General features: G+C 59.3%; 2 protein-coding genes across 2 annotated transcripts in view; one reads left to right on the forward strand and one right to left on the reverse strand.

Moving 5' to 3' along the window:
• The window catches only part of ADAMTSL2 (ADAMTS like 2), a 46,527-nt gene extending 40,098 nt beyond the window's left edge, over positions 1 to 6,429 (reverse strand). Inside the window, exons 1-3 of the mRNA XM_025859531.2 lie at positions 6,369 to 6,429; positions 2,673 to 2,885; positions 2,404 to 2,580 (exon numbers count right to left, since the gene is read on the reverse strand). Coding sequence (XP_025715316.1) covers positions 2,404 to 2,580; positions 2,673 to 2,701 — 206 coding nt within the window. The 5' untranslated portion in view covers positions 2,702 to 2,885; positions 6,369 to 6,429. The remainder of the gene's footprint in view (positions 1 to 2,403; positions 2,581 to 2,672; positions 2,886 to 6,368) is intronic.
• On the forward strand, positions 1,285 to 10,231 carry MYMK (myomaker, myoblast fusion factor). The gene is made up of 5 exons (XM_025859532.1): positions 1,285 to 1,419; positions 5,716 to 5,830; positions 6,649 to 6,797; positions 9,476 to 9,592; positions 10,082 to 10,231. Exons 1-5 carry the CDS (start codon positions 1,285 to 1,287, stop codon positions 10,229 to 10,231), a joined length of 666 nt encoding a protein of 221 aa, XP_025715317.1.
• Positions 10,232 to 17,565: the final 7,334 nt, after the last annotated feature.

Raw genomic sequence — 17,565 nt, forward strand, 5'->3', positions numbered from 1 at the left:
AAAAATGGCATGACCGAATGCACTGTTGCAAACAGTAGAAACGGGCTCCAGCTACCTGTGCTCCTGCTGTCCCTGGGTGATCACACTCTGCAGTCCACCCCCCAGGAGAACAGAAGCGTGGCACATCCACACAGTAGAATACTACTCGCCCAGCAACAAAAGAAACCACCTGACACGAAGTGGGCGTATCTCAGGGACGTTCTGTCGGTGGAGCAAAAGAGGTCAGACCCCAAAGAATGGGCCCTGCATGGTCCCATTTGTACAGAATTCTAGAACAGGCCAAGTCAGGCATGCGGCAGAAACCACAACAGCCCCTGCTTACGCTGGCAAAGGGCCTGAGGGGTCACCCTGGGGTGATGGGGAGACGCAGTGGTTACACAGCTGTATGCGCTTGCCAAAATTCATCCATCTGTACTTCAGATCCGTGCATTTTGTCATATGTGAATTATATCAGGATGAAAAAAGAGAGCAGAAGTAAAGATTGTCCTTCGGCTGACAACAAATCAGGCTGGGGAGAGTCTGCCTGGGTAGCCCACCCCTCCCATCATTCCTGGGCCAGAGGATAAGGGGGGACCTGCCAGAGAGTTCCCTTAAAACCTCTTACAACAAGGGAAAGTGGTTTCCCAAAGGCCAGTGGAGGGAGGCCGAGATGCAAGCTTCAGCCTCATACCAGGAGCCCGTTAGAGATCATCCTGCTGTTTACTACAGATGTGAAACAATGTAACCATAGAAAAGACTGTTTCATTAGCCCAGTTGCCAAGGAAAGAGCAGGCGAGTGGGCCGCGATGTGGGCTGGTAAAATATGACGCTTGTCTGCAAGGTTCTTTAGTGATTAGAATTGACTAAACCTGGGGTTCTCTCGCCTCTAACACCAGCGGACATGTGACTCAAGCTGCAGAGACCACGGTGCACTCATTCTGGGCTCCCTAGGGCCCTGGGGAGAGGGCCCGGACAGAAAGAGGCTGAAAGCTGAGCATTCTACTCATGGGGACTTTACTCCAAGGTTGTTGCCTCAAAGAAAAAAAGTATGGTCTCCTTGAATCAACAACTCTGGTCTCTCAAAAAAAAAAAAAAAGTCAGAGACAAGTGTTGATCACATGGCACATCAGCTGTTGGACCCTATCCATGTGCTCTCAACATGTGCACTCCTTTCCCTGCCTCCCTTCTTGGTGTTCAAACCACAGCTGCCATCGGATTCCCCACTAAAGGGAGCAGGCCTTGTCCCTTTGGTTTTCTCTGCCCTGGGGACCCAGGAGGCCTGCGTCCTCCCCTGCTCCCCGGCCCATGGGGACGCTCGCAGCGAAACTGCTTCTGCCCACCCTCAGCAGCCTGGCCTTCCTCCCCACTGTCAGCATTGCTGCCAAGCGGAGGTTCCACATGGAGGCCATGGTCTACCTCTTTACCATGTTCTTCGTGGCGGTAAGTCTGGGGGACCCTCCCAAAGGCGCAGGAGAGGGGCCATCTATCCACCACCTTCATGTATTGGTGAGGAAGAAAAGAGATTTGGAGGTGAAAGAAAGAGCCTGGAGACCGGGAGAGAGGGTTGGGGGACCCCTCCTCCTCTCTGGACCTCAGTCTCCCCGTCTGTGCCAGGATTGGTGTGCGCAAGACCGAGCCCACAATGGGCCAGTGTCAGTCAGTCCAGGACAAGCCCTTCGAGGCTTCCGGGGTGCCCCTCGTCTTGCTGCCGGCAGACCACCCCAGGGCGCCCCCACCCCCCGCGACTCTCCCAGCTACAAGCACAGGGCAGCAAAGCAGGGAGGAAGGGGCTGAGCCAGGCCCGGGAGGGGTTAGTGGGGTTTAGGGAATGCGTAGGGCCTGGGTGAGTCTGATTCCAGAATTCCGGAGCTGGCCCCGGTTCAGGAGGGCCTGCTCACGTCTGCTTGTCTCTCCTCCTTGAGGCCTACGTCTCTCTCTGAGTCCTTCTTTCTCCATGTATATGCCTGGATGACTGTCTCTCTCTCTCCCCCTCCCTCCCGGCAGAGCTCCCTCCCTCTGTATTTCTCCTCTTGGTTTTCTCTGCGTGCGCCTTTTTTTCTTTTATTCTGTCTGTGTCTGGGTCTCTCTTGACTTCTGGAGCTCTGTCTCCACAGAACTTGCTTTTGTCCCAAACCTCCTGGTCTTTCCTTGTCTGGCTTTGTTCCCCTGGCCCTCCACGGGTCTCCGCGGCTCTATCTCCCGTCCGTAAGCTTCTGTCTGTCCATCTGTCTGCCTCCCCTCCTACCCATGTACCTCTCTATCTAATCAATCATCACTCTACCTACCTAATCGATGACCCATCCCTCCACCCATCACCGATCTGTGTCTCAGTGCTGACCCGTGTCCCTCTGAGTGCCCCATGCTCACAGCTGGCCTCCCTCCCTCTCTCTGACAGTCTGCCCCATCAACTCCCGTCAGACTCACCCTTCTCTGAAGCCCAGCTTCCTGTGAGAAGCAGGCACCGGGGAGGCGAGGTTCCGCCAGTCTCCTCCTTGTGGCAGTGCCAGACATGTGAAAACTCGCATGCCTCCTGCCGCCAGCTGGGCTCGCTCCTCAGCAGCAGGCCTCCTGGGGGTGAGCGTCAGGGTCCTTAGGGCAGCCCTGGGGAGCGAGGTCTGTGAGCACACACATGCGTTTGCAGACGTGTGCGCACCTGTCACGCCGACGTCCTCGTGAGCTGAACCCACGCTTACCTGCAAGGGGAGAAGCTGTGTGTGCACATGGGCTGGCGCTCCCTTAGGCAGCAGGGACCTGGGGCTGGGGGTTGCCTGGGGCTTCAGTCTCCATGCCTGGGTGGGAGAGAACTTGGCCGCGGTGGTGCTGGCCACGAGCCAGCGTCCAGGCTGTGGGGCGTGCCGGTGCTCTGGACACACTGTCTCATGTAGTCTTCTCAGCTCCCCGTGAACCTGGGATTGTGACCAGCCCATTGGACAGATGAAGAAACTGAGTCCCACAGAGGCTGAGTCACATGTCACTGTAAGCACCAGATGCACCCTGGGGCTCTCGGCTCATTCAGGGCATCTTGTCCAATGCCATTTCGTTAGCTCCGCAAGGGACCCCTGCTTGGGTGAGTTCCAGGAAGTCAATTTGACAGATGAGAAACCCAGGCACGGAGTGGACCCGGGACTTCTCTGCAGGTACAAGGGGCTTAGCTCTGGGGAGAGGAGCCCGGGGTCTTGTCCGCAAGTCCATGTCAGACCCAGCCCCGGAAACCCACAAACACCGCCAGGCCACCCCTCCCTGCTGGGGCTGGGCTAGCCCCCAGCTGCCTCCAGGCTGTCCTCAGAGGCCCACCCTGTCCCGCCCTAGCCCACCCAGAGTGGCAGAAGCAGCTGCCTCCTATGACAAATGTCCTCCAACCTCAAAGCCACACTCAGCCCCTTTCTCCCAGAGCCTCATGCGACACCATTGCACCTCTAGCTCCCACGTGGCTTCTTCTGTGTTCCGACCACAGCCTTCCTGCGACAGTTGCTATTTCTGTGCCCAACACTATGCCCTGTGCTCCGTCATGGGGAGTCCCCTGGCCCGCCCTGCAGAGTGGATATTCTCGCCCCTGTTTGACAGAGGAGGCCCCAAGCTGCCGGCCACTCACCTGAGCTCACAAAGCGAGGATCAGGAGGCTGTGCTGTCTCCTACCAGATCCCCAGCGGCACTCCACCCCCGCCAGCACCCTCAGGGGCCAAGTCCGCCCCTACATCGGAAGAGGGAGGCAGGCCTCACAGGCACAGATGCCGGGACAGTCAGTGCTCCGCCCTGCCTGCTTGGCAGGTAGCACTGCTCTGAGTCTCTCCTTTCCCACCGTCCAACAGAGATGAACCACGGGCCTGGTGGGAGAGATCCTCCTGGGTCAGCTCTCCTTCAAACCACTCCAAACCCTGCCTCTCTCGCCCTGCATCCACACAGCCAGGCTGAGACAGAGTATTCTTGCTCTTCATGGGACTGGGGTGGACACTCCCGAGAATTTCACAGTGATTCAATATGTGATTATACGTGGTGATCTGTGCTACAGGAGAGGCATGGGTGCAGAAGCAGCAGATGACGGGGGGGAGGGATGTAGTTCTAGAAGTAGTGGGAGAATATCCATGTCACTCACAGGGCCTAGCTCTGCCTGCCAGAGCCACGTGCAGCAAGTGTCCTCCCTGCTCTATCCCACAGAGATCTGAGCACCTTGATCAGGCCCTACCTGAAGCTTCCCTTGCCCCAGCTAAACTGTCATGTCCACAACCTATTTGCTCTCCTCCATCCTCTTTGCCTATGTCACTCTAAAAGGTGCAGCATCCAAAGTTCAACACAGTTCTCTAGGTGGGTCTGAGCAGAACACAGAGAAGCAGGAGTGTCACCTCCCTTGTTCTGGACACTATACCTCTATTCATGCCTCCTATGTGCACCGTAAATTTAGGTCACCTGTGATTATAACCAATAGAGCTCTACATCGACCCCAACTTGCCTCAACTCACCGGTGACCCAGGGCTGCTGCTCCCCCTGTAACATCCCTGGGCCTCCAGACTTGGGCTGCTCTCCTGGGCACCTCCTCCCTCCTGCTGAGCTGGGCTCACCAAGAGTCGATTGTGCTGGTTCCCAAGTTCATTTATGTCCGTGGAACTTGTCAAAATAATTACATCATGTAATTAAATATTACTTAAAGTGATGAAATGTGTATGCAAAAGGAGAGAGTTGTTTTCTGTAAGAAATCAGCTGACTGCTTTGAGAATACTCCACAGAGGCATTTTGCTTTAAAAATCTCTACTAAAGCACACCCGGGTGGCTCAGTCGGTGAAGCATCTGCCTTTGGCTCAGGTCATGAACCCAGGTTTCCAGGATTGAGTCCCACATCGGGCTCCCTGCTCAGTGGGGGGTCTGCTTCTCCCTCTCCTCCCCCTACTCATGCTCTCTCTCTCTCTCTCTAATAAATAAATAAATAAAATCTTTTTTAAAATTGCTATTAAACTAGGTGTTGGGGAGACTAGAGGAGAGAGATGGGCGAAACTACCATGCCGTGTTCAGCACGGTGGTCGCTGCAGTCTCCCAGAACTTTAAAGAAACCGAAGCTGAAAACTACAGCCAGAGGTTCTCAAAGCGTATTCCCCACGGGTGGCTGGCATCAGCCTGAGAAACTCTTAACAATGCAGACCTCTGACCCCACCCCAGACCTGCTGAGTTAGCAACCCACGTCTTCATTATAGCACCTGCCCCCGCCAGGGTTCTGGTGCCCACTCACATCTGAGGACTTCCCCAGTGGGGTAGCCCAGTCACCACAGAGGGGAACAGTAGAGGAGAGGGCCAGGCCGACGGGCACCCAAAAATAAGCCGTGGCCTCACGCCCAGAGGTGCTGAAGGAACACACACGTACTTGCTGTCAGTAAACCCAGGGGTTGAAGGAACATGCAGGGCACGTCTTCGGGGTCCCCACCTTGGTGGGCTTCACCTGAGCAACGCCCGGCCTCTGTCTGGTCACGTCATACGTAGAACATAAGAGACACGAACGAGCCCTGAGCACATCCCCAGGCTCCCAGCCGCTCACGTGGATTGTTTTGTCTAACCTCCACAAGACCCCATGAGGGGAGCACTTGGCTCCCCTTTTTCCAGGTGGGGAAACTGAGGCACAAAGTGACTTGCCTGAGCCTCGCGGCTAGTGAGTGGCCTGGCGGGCTGTGGGGCGTGGCTGCGGCCCAGCCGTGGCCCCGGGGCTCCCGAGCCAGCCTCTCTAGCCCCTGACCGCCGTGGGTTTTCCGGCAGCTCTACCACGCCTGCACCGGGCCCGGCCTGTCAGTGCTCTGCTTCATGCGTCACGACGTCCTGGAGTATTTCAGCGTCTACGGGACAGCGCTGAGCATGTGGGTCTCACTGATGGGTGAGTGGCCACGCCTTGTCGCCCAGTGTCCCTGCCATCCTCCTGCCTGCTCCCAGAAAGAGCCGAGCCCACTGACTCTGCTCCCCACCCCTCATCGGGAGCGTCTCCTCCCCTCTCCTGGGGTTCAAAGCCTGGTTTAATTGATTAAAAAGAACGCACGGTCCTCAAATGCCCTAAGTCCCATCCTCACATCCTGTTCAATTCACACATGAACGAAGGCTCATTCAGACCACTTTACGTGGTGGAGCCGTGCCGTGGAACCTGTGGAAGGGCTTCCAGCTCTCTCCCCTGGAGACCACAGTTGCCATGTCAGGGTTTGCCCCCAAGACTTTCTTGAGGCTCATACAAGCATCCACGCACATCGCTGTCAGCTCAGCTTTTTACGAGGATGGAATCACTCAAAAGCGCATAGTTTCTGCACCTTTTTTCTCATTTAACGCCGTCTGGCAGCAATGTCAGGACGCGTGGGCCCCATCGCACGGGCTCCCTGCCATTTGCCCAGGCCCCATGAAGGACCCAGATCTTCCCTGTCTCCTACCGTGTGTCTTTGTCTTCATCCCTGGAGTCCTCGGGGACAGGTGTGCACTGACCTCCTCATGAAAGCAGTTTCCCGCGAGTACAGCCCAGGCTGCTCTGTCCACGTCTGTCCCTTACAACCAGCTGGAACTCAGACCTGGGGGTGGCCGGGCTGGGCCATGGGGTCTCGCTGGCTGGGGGCACCCCGCACTGGGGCCCCTAAGGGATGCCTCTGGAGGAGCAGTGGCCGGGAGGGGCAGAGAGGCCGCTCACCTCTCCCGGTCCCTCTCCCCCACCTCCAGCGCTGGCCGACTTCGACGAACCCAAGAGGTCGACCTTTGTGATGTTTGGCGTCCTGACCATCGCAGTGCGGATCTACCACGACCGCTGGGGCTATGGGGTGTACTCAGGCCCCATCGGCACGGCTGTCCTCATCATTGCCACAAAGTGGGTGCGTACTTGTGCGAGCCTCAATGGACGGGGGCACCTGTCCCCTGTGACCCTTCCACCTTGGGGTCTCCATTTACCTCCCATCTCAGGGCTTCACCTAAAACACAGAGACAATGAGCATCAGGTGCCCCCACCACACAGACGCTGCCTGTGTCATCTGTGCCCACTAGCTCTGGACCTAACCCAAGTGACTCCACTTCTCTGCCTCAGTTTCCATATCTGAAAAGTGGTTGTTACGGGGACAGTCCAGGACCTACCTCATAGGGTTGGTTCAAAGATTAATTGAGTTAATGCATCTAAAATACTGGCATAGAACCCGGCTTCTAATGTGCTCAACACATAGGAGCTATTACTACTATCATTCTTTGCGGAGAATGACAGCTTTAGAGGTGCAAAAGCAATTGGAAATGGCCTGGGTTAATCTGGGAAGACTTCATGGAGGCGGTGAGCCTTGAGTTTGGTTCTAGTGAGGAGGGAGGCTGTGGTGTGTGGCAGACAGGAAGTTGACCCTGACACCTGGTCCCCAGGCCTCCCTGCACCCTCTGTTGTACCAAGGCCCTCCTGGCTGCAAGGGCTGAAAGCCATTCATGCTTCCCAAGCTAACAAGGGATGTTAGAGCAAGATGGACCCAGGGGCACTTCCTGGGACCCCAGAAGGGAAGGAGCTGAACCTTGCAGGGAGCAGAATACAGGCCTGGCCTGCTGGCAGGCCGGAGGCTGGGCCCACTCTCCAGCCGTGCAGCAGCCCAGGCCCCCAGGTGACATCCCTCTGGCACACTTTCACTCCTTTGGAGCTCCACCTGAAATCTCAGGGTGTCCCAACTCCAAGTGTTGGCAGGAGGGCTGGTCCGGCCCAGCCCAAGTCACACACCCACTCAAGGCCCCCAAATTAAGGCCCAGATGGCAGGGCCTCAGGGGATAGGGGCGGGGAGCTGCTGCTGGGCCACCTGGGGAGCAGGAGGGCAGTTCTCTGGGAAGAGGGGTCAGGCTGGGCAAGTGGTGCAGAAGGTGTCCATCAACCTGTTTTACAGCTGCAGGAAGGAAAAGAAAGCCCCGCTCCTCCTACAGCCAGGGAGTAGAGGATTTGTTCTGCCATTCAGTTAATGAAGGAAGTAGGGCTCAGAGAGGTCAGCAATCAACAAGAAGTCACACAGCAGCAGGCGAGGTCAGGCCTTGACTTTCCAAGAGAAGGGAAGGAGCCTCTTTCTCACTCCAGCTTCCCCAAGGGGGAAGGCTGACCCAGGAGGCCCCTCAGAGCTGCCTGTGAGAGCAGGGGAGGCACGTTGGGTCTGGACCCAGGGAAGGACCCCGTTAAGGGACATGTTGGAATGCATAAACACAGAGCCCTGGGTCTCGATAATGCACTCACTCCCCGGCAGGAAGTAGGACAGGCTGCTTGGTCTGCCCTGGAGGGCCGTTCCTCCTGCAGATCTTGGCAGGTCTGGATCTGCGCTGGACCGTAATGAGCCAGAGTGGAAGCCACTCGCTGGTTTCCCTGGGAAGCACTACGGTGACTTCCACGGCCCTCGGGCTGTGGATCTGGACACAGGAACCAAGAGGTCTGCCTGGCTCCCTACATCTGGGGCTCAAATTGTGTTTTTCAGACCATTTAACGTGGAGTTTATTTTGGATTTTCCAGGGCAGTTGTTCCCTGGAATGAGGGTGGATTTTTCTCTTGGAGGCTCGTCCCTGCTTGAGCCCGAGTTGGGGACAGCAGCCCTCGGGGAGAGGAAGCAGAGAGAGGTGGGTGTGGGGGCTGCAGGGCAGGGCCGGGCCGGGCTAGGACCCAACCCCGGGCAGGCGCACGGCCTGGCCACCCGCGCCCAGGCGCCCCCAGCTGCACCCACACGCTGTCTGTGCCCGTGCGGGGCCTGATGTCTTCTTGGCAATGGCAAATTCCAGAAAACCGCACCCCAGACTCTGGTGGCCTAGCATGCCCCGACCAGCACAGGGCGCCTCCACCTGGGGGCGGGGTGTGGTTGAGGGGGCCGCCCCAGGCCCATGGGGGCTTCCATGATCCGCTGGGTGCACAGGCGGTTATCGTGCTGAGATCCCAAACACCCTGCACTCTGAAACACCTTGGCCCCAGGGATTCGAGGTTGCAGGATGTGGTCCCTCATTTACTGCGCATTTTCAGTGTACATGAACCCATCTTTTTAAGCGTCAATGCCTACTCGAGCCCCCCCCCCCCCAACTAACGTGAGCACTTGAGCAACCAGAGTTTCACATGCTGGTCAGCTTATCTCAGAAGCACTACGACGGGTCATGATCTACGAGCCACTGAAGGGTCCCTTGGACCACCCCACAGGCGCCCCCGCGGGCCATACGGTGGGCGGGGCCAGCACTCCAACACCCCCTTACTGTGACTTGTCCCCGGGGGGCCCCTCTGGCTGGGAGTGGCGCACGTGCAAGGGTGGCCTTGTTAGGCCCCAAAGAGGCAGGCAGGGGTGGGGGGGTCTTCACAGGGCAAACTGGCCCAGGGGTTCCCAGACGAGCCATCCAGCCTGGGGCTCCCTTGGGTCCTCCCGCCATGGGACCGGGCACGTAGGGCATCTCCCTGAGCCCCATCTCCCACCCAAGGATAGCCAAGGGGCTCGTGCGTGCCCGGGGCCAGCTCTCCGGTCAGCTCTGAGCAGCATCCCCGCCGTGTGACCTCTCTGCATGACCACTCTCCCCACAGCTGCAACAGATGAAGGAGAAGAAAGGTCTGTACCCCGACAAGAGTGTCTACACCCAGCAGATAGGGCCCGGCCTCTGTTTTGGGGCGCTGGCCCTTATGCTGCGCTTCTTCTTTGAGGTACGGGGACTGGGGCTCCTCGGGGTGGCTTCAGCATCACATTCCTGCCTCCTCTGTCCCTCCTGCTGGGTGGAGGGGTGCCTCCCTCCCACCGCTGCACCGTCCATCCCCAGCCCCAGGGCTCTCACTGTCTGCGTGGATCTGAGATGAGGTTCACAGCCCAGATGGGACCTGGGGCTGGAGCCTGCACCTGCAGGAAGGAGGGAGGAGGGAGAGGGGAGGGAGGGGCCCCAGCCTCATTGTCAAAGGCCCAGTGTCCACTTTCCACCTTCAGCGCTCCAGGGGTCTGAGGTCAGGGAAGACTGCCCATGGGCTGGATGCTGAGGAGAGGCCCCTTGGAGGAGGGCACTTGGGCCAGATTCTGGAGGGTGGGGCGTGTGTGACTGGCAGGTGCCCTGGCATGCCAGGCATGCAGGAGGCATGGAGCGTGGGGGAGGGGGGCCTGAGGCCGCAGACCAATCCCCCTCCTGCCCTCCCCTGCCCCTGCAGGATTGGGATTACACCTATGTCCACAGTTTCTACCACTGTGCCCTGGCCATGTCCTTCGTCCTCCTGCTACCCAAGGTCAACAAGAAGGCTGGAAGCGCAGGGCCCCCAGCCAAGCTGGACTGCTCTACCCTTTGCTGTGCTTGCATCTGACTTTGCAACCCCTCCCCTGCCCCCCGCCCTCCCCGCCCCCCTGCAAGCCCCTGCCCTCCCCCGTCTCACGCCTGGAGAGAGGCCTCCTGTGCTGCCTCACCCTGGAGCGCCCAGGGGAAACATCTCTCCTCTGAGCCTGAGAGGTCCCCAGGGATTTGGGGAGCACCTTGCTGAGTGCTTCTTGAGAGCCCAGTTACTGTGGTTCCTACTGTGGCCAAACATCACGCTCGAAAGAAAAGACCTTCCTCCCTCTTCCTCCACCACAGTCATGGCCAGTAGGTGTGTCTGCAGAAGCCCGCAGCCAGTGGGTGTCCCCCCATCTCCCCTTCCCTCCTCACCCAGAACTTCTGGCCCAGCCCCAGCCGCAGAGGGGTTCTGCCCACACGTGCTCTCCTCACAGCATCTGTTTTCCCTTGAAAACTGACTAGTGTCACCCTCAGGCTCTGAGCACATCCGGCCGGGAAGCCCAGGCCAGCAGGGGTCAGCTCTGTCTCTGGCCCAGGCCTGCGTGGCCAGCCCTCCAGCCACGTCCCTGAATCAAGCCGGTTCAGGAACGGCGACCCCTACAAAGCTCCTCAATGTCTTGGCCTTACTGGGTGCCAAAAGCTGTATACTCAGCCCTTGATCTAATTCTTAAAACAAGTCTGCAGTAAAGTATGATCATTCCATTATAAAGACAGAAGCCTGAGGCTCAGGGGAAATGGTGTGTTTGAGGCCCCGAGCTGGTGAGGGCAGAGCTGGGCCCCCACTCCGCCGGTCCGAGTCATGCCCACCCCCTGGCTCTGGAGCCACCGCATGAGCCAGGCATGAGCACCTGTGTTGGTCTTCTGAGCACTCTGAGCACTTCGGCCGGGCTAAGAGCCAGTGTGAGAGGGGGGTCTGGGTGCAGGGAAACCTGAGCAGAGGCCAGCAGGCCCACAGCTGGGCACCCGGGGCCAGCTTGCCGCAGTGCAGTGGGAGGTCAGTGAGCTTGGGCCCAGAGCCTGTCTGCACTGGGCCCCGGGGGTGGCGGGAGAAGGCCTCCCAGACATCACCTCACAAACCTGAGCCTCCCCAGCAGCCCTGCTTCCCGAATGATGTGGGCACATCTGTCAGGCAGGAAGTTACCTACACCTGTCTAGGGCCTGTTTGTATTTCCAGAAGGTGCACGCCCACTCCCACTGCATAGGGCAGCCCATTATTTGTCCTAAAATCACCTCTTGCTCACCTCGGGGGGCCAGGAGAGAACTGGGGACAAGGCTGACCCCTCAGCCCGCCCCCCCATCTGTCAGCCTCCCTGACGGTCCAGAGGTCCCACGCGTGGGGGCCTGGACATCCACAGCCTCACACCGGCTCAGCCCCTTTCTGTCCCTATAGGCCGATGACGACAGAGCAGCTGCTCAGCTCTTCACACTGGCTCTCAGAGTCCTGGCCAGGCCCTGGGGAGCAGGGGTGCATCATGGCTCTGCTTCCCAGATGAGCAAGCTGAGACTCCACAGCTTCGGGGCCATCTACCCAGACAGACGCGTCCCCACCCTCCCCAGCACAGCGAGGGGCAGATGCTGCTTCCAGTGGCTTCTCATCTGGTTGAGGGTTGTGTGCACACTCACATGTACTGTAGACACACATGCACACCACATGTGCGTGCTCGCCGCGTGAGCATCTTCTCATCCGCTCGTCTCCCATCTCCTCAAGGGGAGACACCCGGCCATAGGGGAAGGGAGGGCACTGGGGGCCACGCCGGGGCCTGGGGCCACCGCTCAGGAAACAGACATCCACAAAGCGGCTGGCCTCTGCCTGTCACCTCTCTCTCCAGCCCTCCGCCTCCACCCCAGCACCTCCCTCCCATCCCCCCGGCCCCCATGCCCCGCAAGCACACCCCAGCTCCCAGGTCTGCTGCAGCACATGGAAAATTGGAGGCAGCGGGATGCTCCCGAGCAGGGAGGAGGTGGGGGGGCCTGCCAAGTGCATAAGGGCCGCACTAACAGGCTACTCACTGTGGCTACGCTGATTTATGAGGCTGTCTGGGAGCCCGGCCAAGTCTGTAAGTCATGGACAATTAGGAGGCGCGCTCCAGCCCTCAGCCCCGTCCGCCTCTCGGGCTCTAGGCCCGCTGTGCCACTCCAAGCAGGCTCAGCACCATGGAGACCCCACTGTGCAGATGAGGACACTGAGGGCCAGGATGTCGGTGGTTGGCCCCGGGCCTTTGGACACTGGCCACTGAGGTGGCTGTCCCCAGGGTCTTAGTCCTCATCCTATGGTGGCATCTTCCTCTGGCTCAAAAACTCACTTTGACATCTTGGTGACTCTAGCCAAGGGCTAGGGCATGAGTGCCCGGGAGGGGGACAGAACGGGAGGAGGCCACCTGGAATGGCCACCCCTCCACCTCAAGACTAACAGGGAAGAAGGGTCATGGCCTTCAGACCAAACAGCTGGGAACCCCAGTGCCGTCGAGCCCGGGGTCTTCATGCCCTAGAATCTGACAGTCATGGCACCCGGGGCCAGCAAGGACCTCCGAGGCCCTCCCAGACCCCCGTGCGCTCTGGACAGGACTCACCTCCCACCCAGCCCTGATGAGGGATTAGGGAACCAGGAGCCCTGAGCTTGCCTCCAGCGTGTGCCCGAATGTGGAGTCCTAGATGTTAGCAGCAGGCTGGGGGTGGCCGGGGCAGTAGAACTTGCCTTAATGATGGAGAGATGCTTGGGGCCATCCGGCTCGCCCGCCACTCACTGCACGCCGCTGCATAGCATCTGAATACGGCTCGTGCTACGGAGGAGCAAAATATCAGTTCACTTTAATTGATTTAGATTTAAATAGCCACATGTGTAGGGATGCAGGGTTTCAGGACACCTGGTTACACATGAATTTCAGGTACAAAATAATGATTTCCCCTGTGTATCTCACACGATATTTAGGAAATGTTTACATGAGACATACTGACACTAAAACAGGATTCACTGTTGACCTGAAGTTCAAATTTGACACGGTGCCCTGTATTTTATGGGGCAACCTTCCCCCTTCGGCTACAGCTAGGGGCTACCGCTCGGGACAGCACATCCACCATAAACAAAAGGAGTGGGGCAGTTCCCTGGACATGCGGGGTTGGGGCTCCTGAGTGACACCAAGTGACACGGGCAGAGGGGCTGTGGCGTGCAGGACGCGTGAGCAGGTTGGCATCGTCCCCCTGCTGGATCCCCCCTGAACCTGGGGGCTGCGGTGGGCACAGGCCTCCCCGGGGCCAGCCCTGGCCTCCAGACCCTGCAGCTCACGGAGCAGACACAGCCGATGCCCCTGCTGGAGCACACATGTGCCCCGGGCCCAGGCACGCGCCGCCTCCCGAGCACACGCATGCACGGGGGCACGGGGCTCAGCTGCAGGGGGCGCCGCACACCTCCTCCGGGGCAAACGGAGAAGTATTATGACCACTTAGAACCATGCAGAGAAAACGGAGTACTGCAGGGGCCCCTCCATCTCCCCCGGAGCTGGGAGCCGGGCGAGGGCCGCGCGGCCGGGGGAGCCAGCACCCTGTGTCCTCAGAAGGAGGTGCTTCCGTCGGAGGGCAGTCTGCACGCTGTGGCCTTTGTGTCTGCTACTGACACTTCCAGCCTCTGTTAGTCTCTTCTTCAGTAAGACCATCTGAAACCCAAAACTTTTATTGCCCCTTTTAAAAAGGCTTTACAGCTCCCCACCTCCCTCATGGGGGCCGCCAGCGGGGCTGCAATTGTAGTTAGGGGAAGCCGGCCGCCCTGGGCTCGGCCGCAGGGGCTTGGCCCGGGACCCACAGGAAAGCAACCAGGAGCTGCAGGGAGGAGCGCCAGGTATGTGGGCAAGACCGATTCTGCAGAGTCGGCGGAAGGCCTGGGGCGTAACCCGGCTGGCCGTGCAGCCGGTCCGCTGCTGAGCGGCCACGCTGGGCACGTGCCACCGGGAACCCCCCCCCCTCCCGGCGCGGAGCCCTGGGGCCCGTGTCGTCCCATCTCTGCACCGGGTTTCTTCACCTTTGATCCAGGACAGCAGCCTCGCCCGCTGCCCTACTCCAGCCCCTGGGGTAAACTGAGTCAGAGGCCGGCTAGACTGGTCTTGGGAAAGTAAAACAGGCAAAAAGAGGAAGCAGGAGGCTGGGCTGGGAGGTCAGGTGTAGAGGCAAGGAAACAGCTCTCCCTCCGTGACCTCGGGTGAGCCGCCTGCCCCCGCCCGGCTCCCTGGCCTCAGCTTCCTCCTCTGTAGCAGTGCCCACCCCGCGTGGGTGCTGCCAAGACTAAATGAGGTCACTGACTACAAAGCACTTAGCACAGTATTGTATAAATGGCATTTTAAGAGATGGCATCATTATTTCCATTCTCGGTGGTCGTGGGCAAGCAAGAGGGTAGGGGGCAAACAAGTAAAGGGGTCCTTACTGTCAGGGGACATTCACCTCAGATATGGCACCAAATGCCCCCATTTGCCAAGGAAACAAGTGTTTAGTATGGATCAAGGAAGTAAGCAAGGAAGGCTGCCTGGAAGAGGCAGGTTTGAGACTGAAACTAGAAAAGCAAAGTGGACTGAGCCGTGGGAGCCTGCAGATGCCTGGCCCCTGGGCCTCGTCTGTGACGGCCTCACCGTGCCACGGGTCTGAGTCAGAGTGTTACTCCGCCGACCTCCTGCCTCCTTCATGCCAGAGCCGCAAGAGAACCACAGCTCCCCTGATGGAGGGAAGGGTGCCCATGGCTGGACTGTCGTCTCTGGCTTGTGATCCAGGACGAGAGGGAGCTAGATGGGCTTGGCCTGGCATGCTCAGGGTCCAGAGGTGGAGGGGGGAGGAGGCCGCACTGGGCTCCCCTCCTGCCCTCTCTCGGGATTGGGGCAGGGGGGTGGTTGAGGTCACCTGAGCACGTGAACAGGACTTCAGAGCAGACCTGTGCTGGCCTCGGGTGCAGCCTTGCAGGACAAAGGGCTGTGGGATGGTCCACACCCTGGTGTCTTGTCACCAGCTCTGCTCTGGGGTTTCCGTCTCTCCCCGATGCCTGTCCTGGCCCCACTTAACAGCACCTCCTTCCTGGGTGGTCACCCGTGCAAGCAGCTGTCCCGACCTCGGGGCTTCACTGGGAGCACCCCCCCCACCCCGGGAGCCCCCCCCCCAGGGCTCCACCTGCCCGCCTCGCCCAAGCTAGCAGGGCAGTGGAGACAGAGGTGAGTGAGGGGATGGGGGTCAGGGAAGGCTCTGCGGAGCGGGTGCCGTTGGCCGAGCTGAAGGAGAAGAGAGCAGTGGTCCAGGGAGAGGGTAAAGGGTCAAGCAGGGTCTGTGTGGGAACTGCCAGGGGCAGCTGTGGCCGTAGGAACTGGGGGCGGGGCCAGGTGGACAGGCAAGGGGCAGGCTGCAAAGGAGGATGTAGGTAGTAACTCTCCACGCACAGTTAACAAATATTTCTCAACAAAGGAGTGGGTGGGTTTTTCCATGTCTTGGCGAGGGCAGACTCATGGCTCCTTGAAGAGCCCACACTGGATAAGTGGCTAGTCAGTAACCTCAGAAGCCTTGGCCTTGACCCCTTGCTGACCTGCACACCAGGAACATGATGGAGGGGCCGAGTGTTGGAAAGGAAACGGCTCTGGGGTGCCCACTCCCCGGGGCCGTGAGACCTTGGTCACCCTTCAGGCCCCAACACCTCTAAAAGGAGGGACCCTTGCTTACCCTACTGGCGCCTCCCCCACGGCCCCTCACTGCCAAAAACCTGTCCTGGCTCAGGAAGGCTGGCGGAGGCGCATGGGACCCTCAATCTGACTGGCAAACTGGCAACATTGTCAAGCTGCCATTTTGGGGTGAGCAGGCACATGAACCCCACATCACCCACGTGCACTGTGGAGGGACCCTCCAGGGAGCCCTCGGCTGGGGAGACTTAGATTCCCACCCAGGAGGCAGCCAGCCAATGGCTGCAACCACCCCAAGGTCAGGGCTGGCTGGGCAGGCCGGGCTCTCCGGCCAGAAGGCCGCAGGGAGGGAGGAAGCCAGCAAGTGCCTGGATCTGCATGTCCAGCCCAATCGCCCCTCTCTCCCTCCCGAGAAGGTGGGCCTCCTGTGCCTTCATTGGGTTTTGTTTTCCTAATAGCTCTGCTAACAGGAGACTGCTGGCTGAGGGCCCCAACCAGAGCCAGGCTATCGGGTAGCTGTGGCCACATCTGGAAGATGTTTGGCAGAGCCGGCGGCCCCCCTGTCCCCCGCCCCCTGGTAGCGGGCCTCAGAGCAGCAGCTGATAAGGGCCTGCTGCCGGCTCCAGCTTGGGCTCCAGGAAGCTGCCGGCCTCAGACCGACAGCCTGACTTCCGGGGCTGGGAGGGGAGGGGCCGGGGGGCCCGGGGGGCCGGGGGCGATCCCCGGCCTGGGGCCTCCAGCCAGTTCCAGAAGTCACAGAGTGGCAGAACCCACGATGTCAACACAACAGGCAACTTCAGAGCCCACCTGAACGTCCTTCCTGCAGACACCTGCTCTTCTACACTGGGCCCCACGGTGCCCACGTCCTCTGAGTCGTGTGATCAGCCTGGAAGGGGCTCTCAAACCTGTTATCACTTCCTCATCCTAACGCATCTCGGCTGTCCCCAGTGCTCAGGTTGGAAAACTGAGGATCAGTGAAGTGTCAGTGTGCCTGAGGTCTCACACCAACAGAGCCGGGACTTGACCTCACTTGGTGTGGGCTCCCTAGTCCTGTGTCCTGTCCACTGCCCCTCATGGCCGCTCTTGTCCTGCTGTGTGATGGCACAATGCGGAACCCCACTGTGGACCATCCAAGCCACCGGGCGCTGCATCCTTCTGTGAGCACGGAGGGAACCCGGCTAACTGTGCAGTGGCGTCTTCCTCGCTGCACAGGAATTCTGGGCAGGCCCCACCAAGCCTGGTGCATGGCTGACCCTGCAGGCAGCACCAGCTCATAAACCCATGCATGAATCAGCAAAGGAACACGACAGGCAGGAGGCAGAGGGAATGAAAGGCCGGCCACCGGCATGCAGCATGCCTTCCAGACACTTCCATACCCTGCTCCGTGTGTATCGATTCGGGCCTCTCCACCGTTGCCCACTGAGACAGGCACTGTGGCCGCCCTTGTTCTGATTTCATTATGATGTCTTCTTTCTTAATTTGCAGATGGGGGGTGGGGGGCCAAGCTATAACTGATTTCTCACGGGTACCAAGGTCAGTCTATGAGACACCAATGTGTAAAAATTATGCCCCAGTGTGGGGTCAGTTTGCCTAACTGCCCCTTGGGAGCCTGCCCAGCGTGTTTGCTCCTCACATTCTGTAGGAGTCCATCAAATCGAGCTCCACGGTGGAATCACTTCAAACTTCTGTATTCTTACTGAGTAGTTGCTGTCAGTCACGGAGACAGGAG

This window comes from Callorhinus ursinus, unplaced genomic scaffold, assembly GCF_003265705.2.
Source record: "Callorhinus ursinus isolate GAN/ISIS: 27379988/994484 unplaced genomic scaffold, GSC_fseal_2.0 scaffold122, whole genome shotgun sequence".
NCBI classification, from domain to species: Eukaryota; Metazoa; Chordata; class Mammalia; order Carnivora; family Otariidae; genus Callorhinus; species Callorhinus ursinus.

Bases quoted from the DNA above. Each gene is read 5' to 3' on its own strand.
- MYMK (XM_025859532.1), top strand. From the start codon at position 1,285: ATGGGGACGCTCGCAGCGAAACTGCTTCTGCCCACCCTCAGCAGCCTG. The intron at 6,798-9,475 runs GTGCGTACTTGT...CTCTCCCCACAG, and splicing joins TCATCATTGCCACAAAGTGG to CTGCAACAGATGAAGGAGAA. The intron at 9,593-10,081 runs GTACGGGGACTG...CTGCCCCTGCAG, and splicing joins TGCTGCGCTTCTTCTTTGAG to GATTGGGATTACACCTATGT.